The 15,874-nt window shown below is 35.9% G+C and overlaps 1 protein-coding gene across 1 annotated transcript; it reads right to left on the reverse strand.

The window, feature by feature from the left end:
* Nucleotides 1–3,804: 3,804 nt before the first annotated feature.
* On the reverse strand, nucleotides 3,805–9,571 carry LOC121802763 (laccase-1-like). Its single transcript, XM_042202457.1, has 5 exons — nucleotides 9,443–9,571; nucleotides 9,192–9,343; nucleotides 6,395–6,639; nucleotides 5,802–5,930; nucleotides 3,805–5,201 (listed from the first exon to the last, which is right to left on the reverse strand). The coding sequence occupies exons 1-5, from the start codon at nucleotides 9,545–9,547 to the stop codon at nucleotides 4,102–4,104; spliced, it is 1,731 nt and encodes a 576-aa protein (XP_042058391.1). The 5' UTR covers nucleotides 9,548–9,571; the 3' UTR covers nucleotides 3,805–4,101.
* Nucleotides 9,572–15,874: the final 6,303 nt, after the last annotated feature.

Consider the following 15,874-nt stretch of genomic DNA (forward strand, 5'->3'; position numbering starts at 1 on the left):
TTTGGTTGGTTTTTGTATGTTTCCTACCTTCGAGCTTACTTTAAAAAAATTTCAGAAGCAATACATCAATTCCACCTCTATGCACGAATATGTTCTTCGTGATTTCTTATTCTTATTTGAGGACAAACAAGAGTCTAAGTTTGGGGGAGTTGACAAACCCGTACTTATAGTGTTGTGAGTAGTATGTTGATGTCCATAATTGTTGAGTTTTTGTGCTCAAAATGGTTATTTCCAGCCAATTACTCTATGTTTCGGAGTTCACGTGTTTGTCGAGTGTTGTAGGCAAAAACAGGTGAAATTGGAGCAGAAAAGGGTACCACCCGGTCGGATGGAATTATGTGGTTGAAAAACCACCCGGTCGGGTGGAATTATGTGGTTGAAAAAACACCCGGCTGGGTGTCAACATGAAGCCTGGCAGAGAACAGAAGCGGCCGAGTGAGTGCCACCCGGCCGGGTTAATTTTCCTTGCAACAATTCCACCCGGCCGAGTGGAAACTTTATAACGCGAAGACTCCAGAGAGTTTCACCCGGCCGGGTGAATATTCAGTTCAATAATTCCACCCTGCCGGGTCCGTCGAACTGACGATTTTTTTAATTCCAGACGCGATTTTTTGGCGGAAAAAATAAGAGGCAAGAGCTAGGGCAACTGGATTCATTCTCTCCCAGCCGCTAAAACACACTCTCTCTCTCTCTAGGAAGCACTCTTGGAAGAAGATTGGAGATTCAAGCCTCAATTCCTCCGCTAATTGTAATCCGTATCATGAATTCCGTTGTTTCCCTTTGTTTTTGTTTGTTTTCTACTTTGAACATGAGTAACTAAACCTTTCATGTAGAATTCTTGGTGAAGATGCATTGATTTATAGTTTTAATCCAGTTAATTTCGTTTTATCTTGCTCTTGCAATTGTTTGAATTATTCTTGTGCTTTTTCCTATCAATTGCTTGATCACCAATTGGGAGTGTAGGGTTTCTTAGAGTAATCGGGAGATGAAATAATTAATCTTGAAAGAGGAATAATTCGCACCTTAATTCAATAAAACTCGGGAGAGTTGAGATTATGAGTGAGATCTTTAATCTAATCAAACTTTTGGGAGTTAGGTCTAAGATTTAGAAGGGGACTTCACTTATTACACCTAATCTACAGATTTCTCACCTCGGGAGGGGGTTTAATCTACAATTGTGATTGATTCAACAATTCTAGAGACTTTAAATGGTAATTTGGTTTTAATTGGGTTAAGCTATGAGTTGTGCATCGGATCCTTGAAATCTGCATATTTCTCCATCATCTTACGCAACTTGCTTAATTGCTTTCGTGTTTAAGTGTTCTATTTTAATCTTTGCATTTACATGTTTTCAGTAGTTGTTAGTTTTAAAACCAAAATTTCTGATCGTCTTGATAGTAGTTGAAATTAGTTCGTGGTACTTAGGTTGACACTTAATTGTCTCTGTGGGATACGATATACTCTTGCTTGCTATTTGCTACGATAACCCCGTACACTTGCGGGTATTATTTGGGTAAAATAAAGTTGAGTCAGTAGGGGAAGCTGCTGCGTGGTCGCCGAACGCAGTAGTGGAATAAAAGATTTAAAGGATGAAGTGGTGTAGTATTTATAGTAGAAAAGGTGCATGAGAAAATCATGGGTAAAAGCTTTGTACATGGGGGAGAATACATTGTCCAAAGGTTATGGCCTTTTTGCCAAATGAGGCAAGTTGTCACTTTAATAATTCACTATACCATAAATGGCAAGAATATTACATCTTGTCACCTAAAATTACGGCTATCAAGTACGGCCGTCATTTGGAAACCGTGTGCCGTCATTTGAGAACCGTGCATGATGATGTGATTTCGTCAAACGTCTCGTCTCGATTTGATGTCAAAAAGTGCATTTAACACATGTTCTATTCTTTTGTGTAGGTAGCGGGAATGCAAGACGTGATTACTGAGCAAGATCCGGAGGGCGTGAAACGGGGCTGCCCTGTGTGAGCGCATCGTGGCGCGGTCCTCACGATGTTAGAAATTGTGTTGTTATTTTTATTCTAATATCGAACTCAATGTAAAACGTGTATGAACTTTTATTTATAACTCGGACATCACAAACAGACTATAAGAATATTAAATATTGTAACCGAACTATTTCATTCACTACTTAAAACGTATTTTGTACATAACGCTCGATCACAACGTGTGGTAAAAGAAACTAGGCGCGAAACTATTATACTAATAAGTCAGTTTTCAAGGGACTTAGGAATTAGAAATGACGGGCGCTATAATTTTATTTCAATTTTGTAACGATTTTATATGTTAAAATAGTACTCCCTCCGTCCTCAAAGAATATGCACTTTGAGTTCGGCACGGATTTTAATGTAAAATAAGTAAAGTAAGAGAGAGGTAGAGAGAAAAAGTAATTAAAGTATTGTTAGTGGAGAATGAGTCTACACTCATTAGAGAGAAAAAACTTTCTAAAATTCGAAAGTGCATATTCTTGTAGGACAGACTAAAAAAGAAAGAGTCCATATTCTTGTGGGACGAAGGGAGTATAATATTTTAGAAGTTATTCTCTTGAAAATTTTTAGCACCGGCTTATTTAATTTTTAGCTTCATCACTATTCGAAAGTATTCACATAATTCGACATTACTATGGTGAAATGAATCACCCATGACCTGTAGCCTTTTTAATGAAATTTCAAACTTTTAGCAATGAGTTTACAGTGGGGGGTAACATTTTGGGCCTTTTAAGAAATAGAGTTAAACACAGAATAGTTGGACAGAATAATATGATGATTATGGATTCGTTTACAACTTTGCATGCATATGACTATCTAAATTTACATCCCAACTTTTGTTTAACAATTGTGATGCAAAATGGAAAAAAATAAATAAACAGAGTAAAAGAGCTCTATTCCTCCTAGGGCTGACAAATCGTGCGGATTGGGTCGTTATCGGGTCAACCTGATAATGACCCAACCCAATAAAGCCTAACCTGAACCCGACCTGTTAAGGAAACTGTAAATCCGAACACGAACCCGACCTGCTACCTTCAAATCCGAACACGACCCGCACCCGACACGAACCCGTTATCGACACGATATAATATGGGTTGACACGACACGATAACAACCCGAACCCGATATTACACGATTAAAACCTAATATTACACGATTAAACCTTAATTTTAACCTAATTTACACAATTAAAATTCATTTTATACTATTTAAACATAATTTATAAGAAATTAAAAAATTAAATTAATATATATATTTTTAAATAATATTAAAAATAATAACATTATTTCTTAATGGGTTACCCATATCCGACCCGAACCCAACCCGAAATTATCGGGTTCTTAATGGGTCAACCCGATAAGGACACGGATCCAATAAGACTTGACCCCAACCCAATAATTTCGTGCGGATTCGTGTCAGATTATCGTGTCGTGTCAAAAATTGCCAGCCCTAATTCCTCCCATTTCCCTACAACTCAAACTTCCCACAATTATGTTACTTACACTCCCTCCATCCTCTGTTGTGTATTCATGTTTTTTTTTCTATTTTGGAATGTCCCTTATTTTAATTATCTCATTACATTTTCATTATTTTTGGTAATGAATACTTATATTTCATCTATTCACTCCACTCCTATTTCATCTTAAAACTAGTAATATAATATAATGGTAGGACATATACTTCATTAACGTTTTTGCACCGACTTTCTCTAACCATTCTTAAAATTCATGCCAATTCAAAGTGAGACAACAAATAATGTGGAACAGAAAGTAATTTACAAGAATAACAAATCTTAGGTCCAATCAAAACAAGTACAAACTCCTTAAACAAAATCAATCACTTTTGTCGCATTACACAAAAATCTCACAACGAAATCCAATACCTACTATTTTCACAATATCCTTCTCTCTCTCAACATAACATCATCTAATCCCCCCAAATGATAACCAAAAAAATGTATCACCAATTCAAGATTTGCATAAGAAAACTCTTTCACAAAAGCGGTAAAGTCATTTGATATTAACAAAGTGGTATAAACTCAAGAACCCTTTCACAAATGAAATGAAAATGAGAATTTGGTAAAAAAAGGTTACTAAACTCTAGCATGGAGGTAGATCAGTAGGAGGCGGCAGCAACCGTTGCGACGCCTCCTTCCCACTCTCCACAACAAACCCCATTGCCAAACCCCACGAGGTATGCTCCTCAAGGTGGCAATGTACAAACCAAACCCCTGGGTTATCCGCCACTAGCCGTATCGCCGCCCATCCTCCCACCGGCACCGCCACCGTGTTCCTCTCCGGCGGGTCCACCAGATTGTACCTCACCGGATCCCTCCCCGCGTCGAAATTCCCAAACCCTCTCCCCACCACAAAAAAGTTGTGCCCGTGCACATGGATAGGATGGTTTTCAGGGTTCAAGAAATTGGTGTCTTGCAACACTATCTCGAGCCTCTCCCCGTATCGCAGCCTCAACACTCTTGTCCCGAAGCTAGGGCTCATGTTCTCTGTAAAAGGGTCCACGCCCGTGTAGTTGAAGGCGAAGGGTGGCCTCTCAGGGAAACCGGGGGAGGATCTGAGGGTTTGGTTGTGGTAATGGGATTCGAGAAGTGATATCCAAGGTCTAACAAAGGATTGATTGTTCATTGAAGCAAAGAATCTATTTTGTTTGAACCCTCTACAAGTTTGATTGCTAGAGCAATCTTGCAGGTTTAGGCTTATTGTTGTGATAACTTGTTTGTCTATTTTTTGGGGGACTTTGCAAGGGAATTTATTTGATCCTAGGCTTTTTAAGCTGTTGAGGAAGTTTGTAGCAAAGAGGGTGTCTTCCAAATTTGGGAGGTTTTGGGGTATAGGGTAGGGTGGGATTGGGGGGTGGTTGGATTTAGGGTTTGTTTGGTATTTCAAAAAGGCTATTGTGGTGGAGTTGTTGAAATGGAAGACGGAGGTGAGATAAGGCCTTGCTGCCATTGTGAATATTCCTGTGGGGCCGGGGAGCTGGTCGGCGGTGAGGAGGACATTGGTGGTTTGGCCGGGGGCGATCATGATGGCTGTCGTGGCAAAGGGCTTCGTGTAGACGCCATCAATCTCCACCACGGTTAGGGTGTGGTTGGCCACGGCAAAGAAGAGCTCATCGTTTAGTGCAGCGTTGATGAGCCTTAGCAGGTAGGATTTTCCGGGTATGACTGTTTGGATGAATATATCTGCCAATTATAGAATATAAAATATCTAAAGAGAGGAAGTGTTTATTGAAGATAATATATGGAATTGACTCAACTTTGATCACATTTGAGTTTGTCGTACAAATTTAAAATCTAACTAGTACTGCTTCCGTTCATGATTAAATGTCACATAGTTGATCGGGTCGAGTTTTAAGTAATTATTATTTGACTTCTATGAAGAAAGTGGATAGTAAAAGTTAATGTATTATGAGCCCTACCATTATATATTGTTTTATAATAAAATGTGAGTGGAATGAGATAGTGATGGATAGATGAAAAAGAGAAAATATGATATTTAATGGCGGACAAGGGAGTAAAAATTTAATCCGATTTTGCTAACGAGACGGTGTTCAAGCTAGATTTTGCCCTTATTTCAAATCAATTTCAATTAATTAGGTTCAGCGTTTAGATAAATAATGTTGGTCACATGAAATGGGCGAAAACACGAAATCGGATAAAAATTGAAAGTTATGTAAAATGGTAAACAATGTTTAAAGTTGGTATGCAAAATAAAATTTTAATTTAACTTATAGACTTGTACTATGTCATTAGTTTATGAAGAAGAATGGGATTAATTTGTACCTTTGTCAGAACAAGGGTACAATGGGCCTGGTAATCCATTGAAGGTGTAAGCGTCTGAAATTTGAGGTCCTCCACCATATAACATCATTTCGCTTTCTACTATTTCTACATCTTCATTCCACCATTCCCCTGCAATATGTTGAGTATGAACTTTTACATTAATGCTTTAATGGATTCATTTAATAAAAGAAAAAGGAATTTCCACAATCAATGATTAACTAATTAGATTGAGTATATATATGCAATAACGGTAGTGATAAAATCAAAATGCATTTTTCATACAAACTCCAATCTGTAATCTGGACCGTTAGATTTCAAGATTTGATGTCAACAGATTATAAAATAACATCAATAGAAAATATCAACACAACGTCAATCGGTTGACAATGTTGACATTTTCTGTTGACGTTATTTGTCATATGTTGACATCAAATCTTGAAATATAACGGTACAAATCATAATTTAGAATTTGTATAATATAAAGTGTTAGCATTTGATTACATCTCTATATAATGGAGAAAGCAAAAGAGGAAGTGAAAACACAATTATATATAATAAGGGAAAGCAAAAGAGGTGAAGAAATGAGTAGGTACCAAAGATAATAGGGACATTGGCAGGGTAGATTGGGAGAGAGAAGGGGAAAGGCGTGCGAGGGTGAATGATAAAAGCGCCATAAATAGAAGCACGTTGCCATGAGAAGTGAGCGTGCCACCACAGTGTGCCTCTTTGATCCACCACGCTGAACTTGTACGTGTATGCCTTCCCCGCCCCGATCGGGCACTGCGTTATGTATGCGGGTCCGTCTGCCCATGCGCTCCGCAATTGCCTCACCCCGTGCCTGCATCTTATAAATCATGTTTCATTTTCTAATTTGGGACAACTATTTCATAAAGAGCTTTAGGCTCTGTTCGGTACATGGAATTGAGGTCGTGGAATTTGAGTCAAATCAATATATAAGAGTAATTATTTATAGTTTCTACAAGGAGAAGTTTTAATATAAAATACGAATGTGAATTCATGTAACTGTAATAATTTTCATGAAATTTGAATACTCGGATGAATTATCCAATGTTATTCAATTAATTTCACTTTGGAGTTATTATTCATATGTTAAAAAAATATGTATACAATATTTTGTATGACTGTGGATCAGCAAATATGTTACAACTTTCATGCATTTTTAAAACTAGATTTGGAATTTTATTTTATGTTTTTCGTTAAATTATTCAAAAAATAAGTATTTTTTTATTGTAAGCGTTTGATGGTGATCTACCATTCCATCTCAATTAAGTGAGTGCATGCATACTATGTATTCCTAAGTTGGTTTATACTTCCCATAATTAAAAAGAAATGGTATAAGTAAGATGATCATAAAGCAACTATATATACAAACGATAAACATAAAATATGGATAATTAGTACTATTAATTAATTAATGGGTATAGGTGAGTGAGTCCACTACATAGGACAACTTCTTTCCATCATTATAAAACAAGTACAGTGTGATGCCAAAATTAACATGCAATATAATTTTGGAGAAGATATTATATTTATAGATATTGGATGAGTAGAAAATATAAAAGTAATGTTGTTAGTAAATAAAAAGACAAAACATATAGTAGTAAACATTCAAAGATCGAAAGCCTGTTCAAGGAATATAGTTATTCATTATATATTACTAATTTATAAATTTTTTAATATAAAAACGCATAATTGTATGATCGGAATTAATATATTAGAATTTAGAACCATGCATTGTAGGGTCCAATAAGCATGCTTATCATCCTGGACCGATCGACATTCCTCCAGCACATAATGACAATAAACTTTTCGGGAGGTGATTTAATAATTAAAATAACCATTTCTTATAGAGATAATATAATGTAAATCCATATATATATACAAGTCAGATTGTTGAAATATACTTATTTAATTCTATATATGATCACAACAAACAAATATAATATAGTTAAATGGTAGTACTACTATTTTTATGTTCAGTCTCAAATTTTTATTTTCAATAATTAATTCGATACGTGTTATTTATGATGTGTACAACAATAGTGAAAATTATAATAATTGAATGAATTATTTTACGCGCCTTCTATAGCTACTGGTTTTTAATACTCCCTCTGTCACATAAAAGATGTCAGACTTGTGGAACGACACGAAATTTTAGGAGGTTTTGTTTTGGATGTTAAATGAATAGAGAAAATATAATTTTTATATTCATGTGAGGGAGAACTTTTTCCAAAATAGAAATGTGACATCTTTTGTGGGACAAACTAAGAAGGAAAGTGTGACATCTATTATGGGACGGAGGGAGTAGTACTAAGTACTCCGTCCCATAAAAGTAAAAAAAATTCAGGTTCGTCTTATAAAATAACTACTTTTTATTTTTGGTAACCTCTTTTTCTCTAATGAGTGAGCCACATTCTCTATTAATAATACTCATTTCGTCTCATAAAAAAATGTGCACTTTCCATTTCAGTTTCTCTCATAAAAATAAAGGCATTTCCATTTATGGAAAGTTGTCCATAACTTATTACCTATATATATCAATTTATTTACAACTTATGACATTATGATCCACTATTACAACTCATTAAACACTAATAATATTGTAGGTCTCGCCATCCACTAACACTACTTTAACTACTATTCTTATCATTTATCTTACTTTACCAATTTTGTATTACTTCCCAAGTCATTTCAATTGTCATATTCTTATGTGACGGAGGAAGTACTCTAGTTATTTTTTTTCTGTCTTTTAGTTTATCAATTATATATTAAAACTCGTGATGTTTCAAATTTCTCTATTTTTATAGGACGGGGGAGTAATATACTTCTAAAAAAGATTTTAATTGTGTTAAAAGAAAAAAAATGCAAACACGAGGATGTTATGTTCATATGTCACACAAGAAGAAGGCATGTAGCTGTATAAAACAAAGCATAGTTTGTGGGAAAAAAAGAAAAAAAAAGCATAGTTAAAAAAGGAACATCAAAACACAAAATCAAAGCAAAAAAAGAAAAAAAGCCAAATGAATGATTATACTACTACCAAAGAAAGAAAGGGAGACGACATTAATTATATTGCTGCATCTCGTTTCATTATTACTATTGTAGCTTTCCATATATCATAAAATAAATACTTTCATACAAATCAATAACAAACAAGATTTCAATGATCCCATCCTAAATTTCAAGTTTTGTGTAGATGATACGTATAATACGTTGGAAATATGATAATAGCCTGTAATTTGTGTATGTAGAGGTATAACTTTTCCTTTGTGCAAAACTAAAATTCATCGAAATTAAAGTTCGTGTATTTACAGACAATTATCGAAGATCAATCAAATATTGCACAAGACATATATAACAGGTACATACCAATGGATAGTTGTGTTCATTGCAACCTTGTTAGTGACAGTAACATGGACATTGTCACCTTCATTCACATCTATGGTTGGCCCTGGATACTTCCCATTCACCGTTAACACAAGCTTCGAGTGGCAAAGTCTTGTTATATTCTTCCATTCAACCTGATAAAATACTCTAACTTGTCAAAACATGAACATGCACACACACATGTGGGTGTATATGTGAAGAGGGATTAAATGTCTCTTGAATCTATAGCTTACATTGAAATGGAACTTTTTTATAGTGTATGTGGAGGAAGAAGAAAGAAGTTGTGTTGCAAGTAGTGATATTGCTAGAAGTAGAAAATTGTGAAATTTGGCCTCCATTTGGGTCTAACCTTTGAAAAGAGAATTGAGTTGATATATATGTATAATTTTTATCAACTATTTATGCTCAAATTCCCCTCTTATATAGGTGGAGTGTGTGCCATCTATTTGACATACATCTTACACGCGCACATTTTAAATCATTGTTTTTCTTCTAGGATATTTTTCTTTTTACACTATTTTGGTGGAATTTGTCAGTACAGTTAAAGAGTGATGTTGGTTTGATTCTATAGTGCGACATATTAGAGCATTCACAATAGGGAGCCGTCCCGTACAACATCTATTGCACGCGGAATGCCTTGGGACGGTGGTCGGCGCACCCGACGGCATGGGCAGGTAGTGGGGCGGACGGCGGTGGGATGACGCTCTCTCGGCGTCTATTGCGCGCCAAGCGAGAGCCGTCCCCAAATTTTTTATTAATTTTTTATTTCAACTCCATATATATAACTCATTGCACTTCATTTTATTCACACCTCTCATTCTCCCGAGTATAAATTTTCTCTCTAAATATAAAGTATGTTTGAGTTTTTCTTTTTTTTTTGTCCAATTAATTCGTATTGTTTGTTTTAATATTTGATAATCACCAATAATTAAAATAAATTAAATGGGATGGCTGTAAGGGTTGGTTGATGATGTGGCAGGAGGAATTTTTGGGAGGGGTGTGGGAGGACTAATCCTATTTGAGTGCTCTTAGATATCATTAGCACAATATATTTTATTTGTCCCACTCAAAGTGACACATTTTCGTTTTTGAAATGTCCCACTGTAAATAACACATTTCTAAAAATATGAACATCATTTTCTCTACATTTTCCTTCTCTCCACTTTATTCACAAAACAATACTACATAAAATTTCGTGCCGAATAAGAAATGCTCCACTTACATCTTTCAAGCCTTCAGACCCAATTAGGAGTTTTAGAAGAATTTTGTGTTTTGGCGACTTGGAACTTGGATATGATGATATGTCAGGAGTTTCCATTCTCACCTAGACATGTAATGGAAAATTTTGATGATATTAGAATGTGGGCAGGGGCAACAAAACACGGAAGATGATCACATTGGTGGGGGGGAGAGGAGGTGCATGTCTCTTCTCTCACTTCTTGGTGGGTGTTTGCCTCAGCTCCTAAGCTCTTGCGTGATGATCCTGGTGGTTAGTTGCATCATCTGTTCGGTTAGTTATGTTTTATGTTTGTCTGGGTCTGAGCTTTGTTTGCTTCTTCTTCTTGGGTCAACTTAGCTCTTATTTTGTAGACGTTTTTTTACTCTTCTTGTTGTGGTTGGTCTGTTTTGTTCAGAAGTTGTTCTGTACTCTACCTCACCACTACCTAGTGATTTGAGATTTTTGGATTATCAGAAAAGAAAAAAAAAAGTTGGACATATGGAGTATAATTTTATACCACCTCTGTCCCATTATTAGTGAAGCGTATTCCTTTTTGGGCCGTCCCATTATAACTGAAACATTTCCTTTTGTTAACAAAAAAACAATACACTCTCTCTTACTTTATCATTTCTCCTACTTTTTTTCTGTTTACTTTTTTTTCATTCGTATTTTATTTTTTTATTTAACCACTAAACACCTATCTAAAAATTTGTAAAGATGGGTTACATGTGATAGGAGGGATACTAAGTTTAGATATACCACTTTTAATTAATTAATTAATAATTAACAAATTAATGGCTGTAGGTTAGTAAGTCCACTATGTAGGACAGAATTCTTTCATCACTATAAAATGAGTACAATGTGATGCCAAAATTAACATGCAACATAGTTTGGAGAAAATATTAATGATCTTGGATGAATATAAAAATATAAAGTAACACTACAATAAATTAATTTTATATGGACACAAAATTGGAGAAGTAATTACTTACATTGAATTTTAAAAATGGTTAATATTGAAGGCGCAAAGAAAAGCGCCTTTAATTAAGTTTAGGACACATGCTGTGCATTATATTAATCTTATATTTTTTCTGGAACACTTTCGATTGCATCCCTTAGTTTTAGTTAAAATGTGAATATAGAAGATTTTTTTTGAAGTGTAACATTATAAATATAAATTAACTTCCTTAATTGACTAAAAAAAATGTTTTTAGATTTCTTTGGTGTAATCTTGTTAGTAAGTATACAGACAAAACATAGTACACCTTTAAAGATCGATATCCTATTCAAGGAATATAGTTGTTTCTTGTATAATAAATTTCTGAATTTTTAATATAAAAAACCCATATATGTATGGTCGAAATGTTACTAGTTTAATTAGAACTGTGCATCGTAGGACCAAATATGCGTGATTATGGTGCTGGACCAATTCAATCGACATTCCCGCAGCACATAATGACAATTAACTTTTTGCGAGGAGATTTCATAATTAAAATAACCTTTTAGTTCTAAGATAAAACTAGACTACTATATTATGTAGTGTACGTTATAGAGAAAAATAAAATATTTTGAATGAATTATTTTTAGGCCCTCTATGGATAGCCGATTTTAATAATTTGATTGATTGTAATTAATAATGGTGATCAATATTTAAAATTTTTGACAATATTACAAATAAAAGTGTATCTATCTAGGATTTTTTATTGTCCAATTAAATATTTATGTATGGTAGAAGAAAATGAAATAGAAGTACGAATAGAAATACTATATACTAACGCTAATGAAAAATAATAATATGATTTTCAGTGATTGGTTGAAAAAAAATTGACATATCAAGGTTATAAAACAAGAAACGTTATGATCCGGAAAAGAAGGTACAAATTCTAATTTCAGAGACTAATCTTTATTAATGTTTGTTGCTTTCGTTCTATGCAGATCATGAAATTGGAAAAACAATTTTAGTTGTTTTAAAAGAAAAATGCAACACACAAGGCCGATATTTTAATACGTCATACAAGAAGAAGGCATGCTGTTCTATAAAACAAAATATAGATAAAGAAAGGAACATCATAACAAAAATCCAAGAGACGATGAAATAAAGCCAAATGATGATTATACGATATGCCAATGGAAAAAATGGAGACGACATTAATTATATTGTTGCATCTCGTTATATGATTACTGTTGTAGCCTTGTAGGTTTTCAATTTTATATGGAGTACTTCCATTTTATAAAAATAAATATTTTTAGAATAGTACAAGTTTTAATGCATGATTGAGGATGTAAGAAAGAGATAGAAAGAAAAAAAAAGTTATTAGAATATTGTTAGTGAAAAATAAGGTCTATCTCGTTACAGAGGAAAAAATTAGAGTACTAAAATTAAAAGTGAACTATTTTATGGGACGGCTCAAAATGAAAAATAATCTATTTTTATGGAGGGGATCGAGTGTTTAAATTCGTCAATCCACGTTGTTTCTAGTCAATAAATACTTACATTCAGTATTAATAATAAGCGATGAAGCAAGAATTTTATAATTAAAGACCTAAACCACTGTTAATAGTTGTGGGTATTTTTCAATATCACCATCATCAAAAGCAAATGTGGCATGGCATGGATGGTAACTATAAGGTATTAATATGTTGATTTCATATTAACTGAATCTGTCATGAAGTAATTATAATGATAAATGTATTTTCTTGTGGTTCAAATAATATTATTAGTAACAGAATTATAAATTTATAGAAGCCGAGGCTAAAATTTAATGACAATGCAACATAATGTCCTCGTTATTTGCGGAAGAGGTCAACCTCTATCTAGACATATCTGAAATTATTAATTTATAGATTCAAAATAAATATTAGTATAATATACATTTTTATACTAATACAAGTACAGATTAATTAAAAGGATATTGTAAATAAACTACTTATTAAAATACTAATTTATATAAGTATAACATAATAATAAATTATAAATATTAAAAATTGAATATAAAGTAAAATACTTGTACTCCCTCCGTCCACCAATTAAAGAGTCATTTTGACTCGACCCGAATTTTAAGAAATTGTTTGACTTTATGAAAAAAATAAAGAGAGAAAGTGAGTGGAATGTGAAACCCATTTAAAGTATTAGTTTTATATTGGATTGTGAGTGTAAAAAGTTGGTGGGATATGAGATCCGCATACTAAAAGTGGAATAAAGTAAATGGTTCTACAAATCGTGGATAAATTAAAATGGCAAAAGGGTTTTTTAAATCATGGACGGAGGGAGTATTAAATTTCTATTCCAGTGAATTCCAACTCATTTTGACGAGAACCCCAATGCAATATGACATTCTGCCTCTTTTCCCCCTCCTTAGGGACAAAAGGTGATTCGCTCACCCCAGGCGCCCCCATAACCCGGCCCGACATCGCTATGGAGGGGTTCAAACACGGTACCTCAGCGGCCCATTAGGTGGGAGGAACTTACACTGGTAACCAGCACACAAGGAGCCACCACAGTGGTGAAACTCCCACACTGCGGCTGCCAGCATTCGATCCTGTCTGCTTAGGGACAATCTACCACCCAGGAACCAACTGAGTTAAGCCCGTGCGGGCAAATGACAAAAGATTATGGAGTATAATTCTGTCTTTCGATACCCATAGCCTCTCTCAATCATAAACTACTTTAAATTACTTCAAATTAAAAGATTATGGAGTATAATTTAATAATTACAACTGAAACACAAAAATATTAATAAAACTATAATTACTAAAAAAACACTTTGGTAAATCACAAAAGCTACCTAAACATTTAGGTCCATACACAACAAATTTAGCCGGAAAACAGATATACTATGATTGATGCTATAATTTGGAGTGCATTTTTGTCTTAGTATTTATAGATGAAAATAAAAAATTAAAAATAATTGAAAATAAAGAAATTTGATTTTGAAAATATAATAATAATAAGTTTCCGGCTGCCGGTTGCAATATCGGCCGCCAAAGCAACTGCGCAGTTGTGGATTTGGAAGCGGCTCCCTCGTTTTCTCGCTGGAATGGATTAGCTAGTCCGTCACTGCAATTGTAAAGTGAATGCCCTAAGCGAAGACGCACAGTTACATGACTCACATGTAGTGGCGAAGCCACGTTCATATTTTAAATCTAGATCTATTAGAGCATCCATAATGGGGCGGACGATGGGCCGCCCGATGCCTCGGGCGCGCCATCGTCCGCCTACTGTGGGTGCGCGGACGATATCTAATGCATCGTCCGCGCCCTATAGATCGTCCGCGGACGATACGCGGACGATAGGGCATCGTCCGCGCCATCGTCCGCCCACTGTAGGCGACGTGGACGATGGGGCGGACGATGCAACGCATTTTTTTTTCTTTTTTTAATTCTGAAAAATTTATTTATATAAATACCTTTACCCCACCTTCATTTGTAACATTTCCATTCACTTTTCCACACTCAAATTACACTATAAAATGGATTCCGGTGAATACCCAAGTCCCAATAGTCCGATGTTTGGGGGTGGTGCACGTTGGCCGGGTACAGACCCTGACGAATATCGGCCGTTCGACTCTAACGCGCAGTACGATCCCGAATTCCATACGGATTCATACGGTCTGTCTGACATGGAGCCGTCTCCAACTCGCCCCGCCGCCCCTTCCTGTCGCGCCGCCCCTGCCAGATAGAAGCGGAACCGGCACCGGGCGTACAAGGTGCCACCTCCGGAAACGAATGAAGAGTACGCCCCCGGGAGGACGAACTACCAACCGGATGAAACCCTCGTCTTGGCAAGGTGTTGGGTGGATATTTCGGAGGACCCGGTATTTGCGAACAACCAAAAGCAGGTTGCGTACTGGGAGCGCATCGCCGAGTGCTACAATGAGGCGAAACCGTCGAGCGCGTACAAGTGCCATAGGGAGCAGCTCTGCAAGCACTGGGATCAGGTGAAGTAAGTCAACCTGTTCTCGGCGGAGTACGAGAAGTGCTTGAGGGAGTAAGGAAGCGGTGAGAGCTTGAGCGATGTGTGCGATAGAGCGTTGTTGTCTACCAGTCAATGTACGGCGACTTCAAGCATTTCTACATCTAGGCGCTCTTGAAGGACAAGCAGAAGTTCCAGGGCGGGATTCTGTCATCGGCTGCGCCAAAGAGGACGAGGACCACCGAAGCCGGTGCTTACACAAGCAGCGAAAGCGGCACATATCCGGTGGACCTCAACCGGACGATGTACGGGGAGGAGGAGAGTTCCAGGCACTTGCCTACGCGGCCGCCAACCGGAGGACGTTGTTGGACACGCACAACGCCCTCATGCAATGTCAGGACCCGCCCAAAGCCGAATACCTCCAGGGATGATCGATGAGCTGCGCCGCAAGTTGGGACTTTTGTAGAGTAGTCAACTTTTTTTTCATTTCTAACTCGTGTAAAACTTTTTTTAATCAATGTAGGATTTGTCGTT

Source organism: Salvia splendens, chromosome 5 (assembly GCF_004379255.2).
Source record: "Salvia splendens isolate huo1 chromosome 5, SspV2, whole genome shotgun sequence".
Classification (NCBI taxonomy): Eukaryota; Viridiplantae; Streptophyta; class Magnoliopsida; order Lamiales; family Lamiaceae; genus Salvia; species Salvia splendens.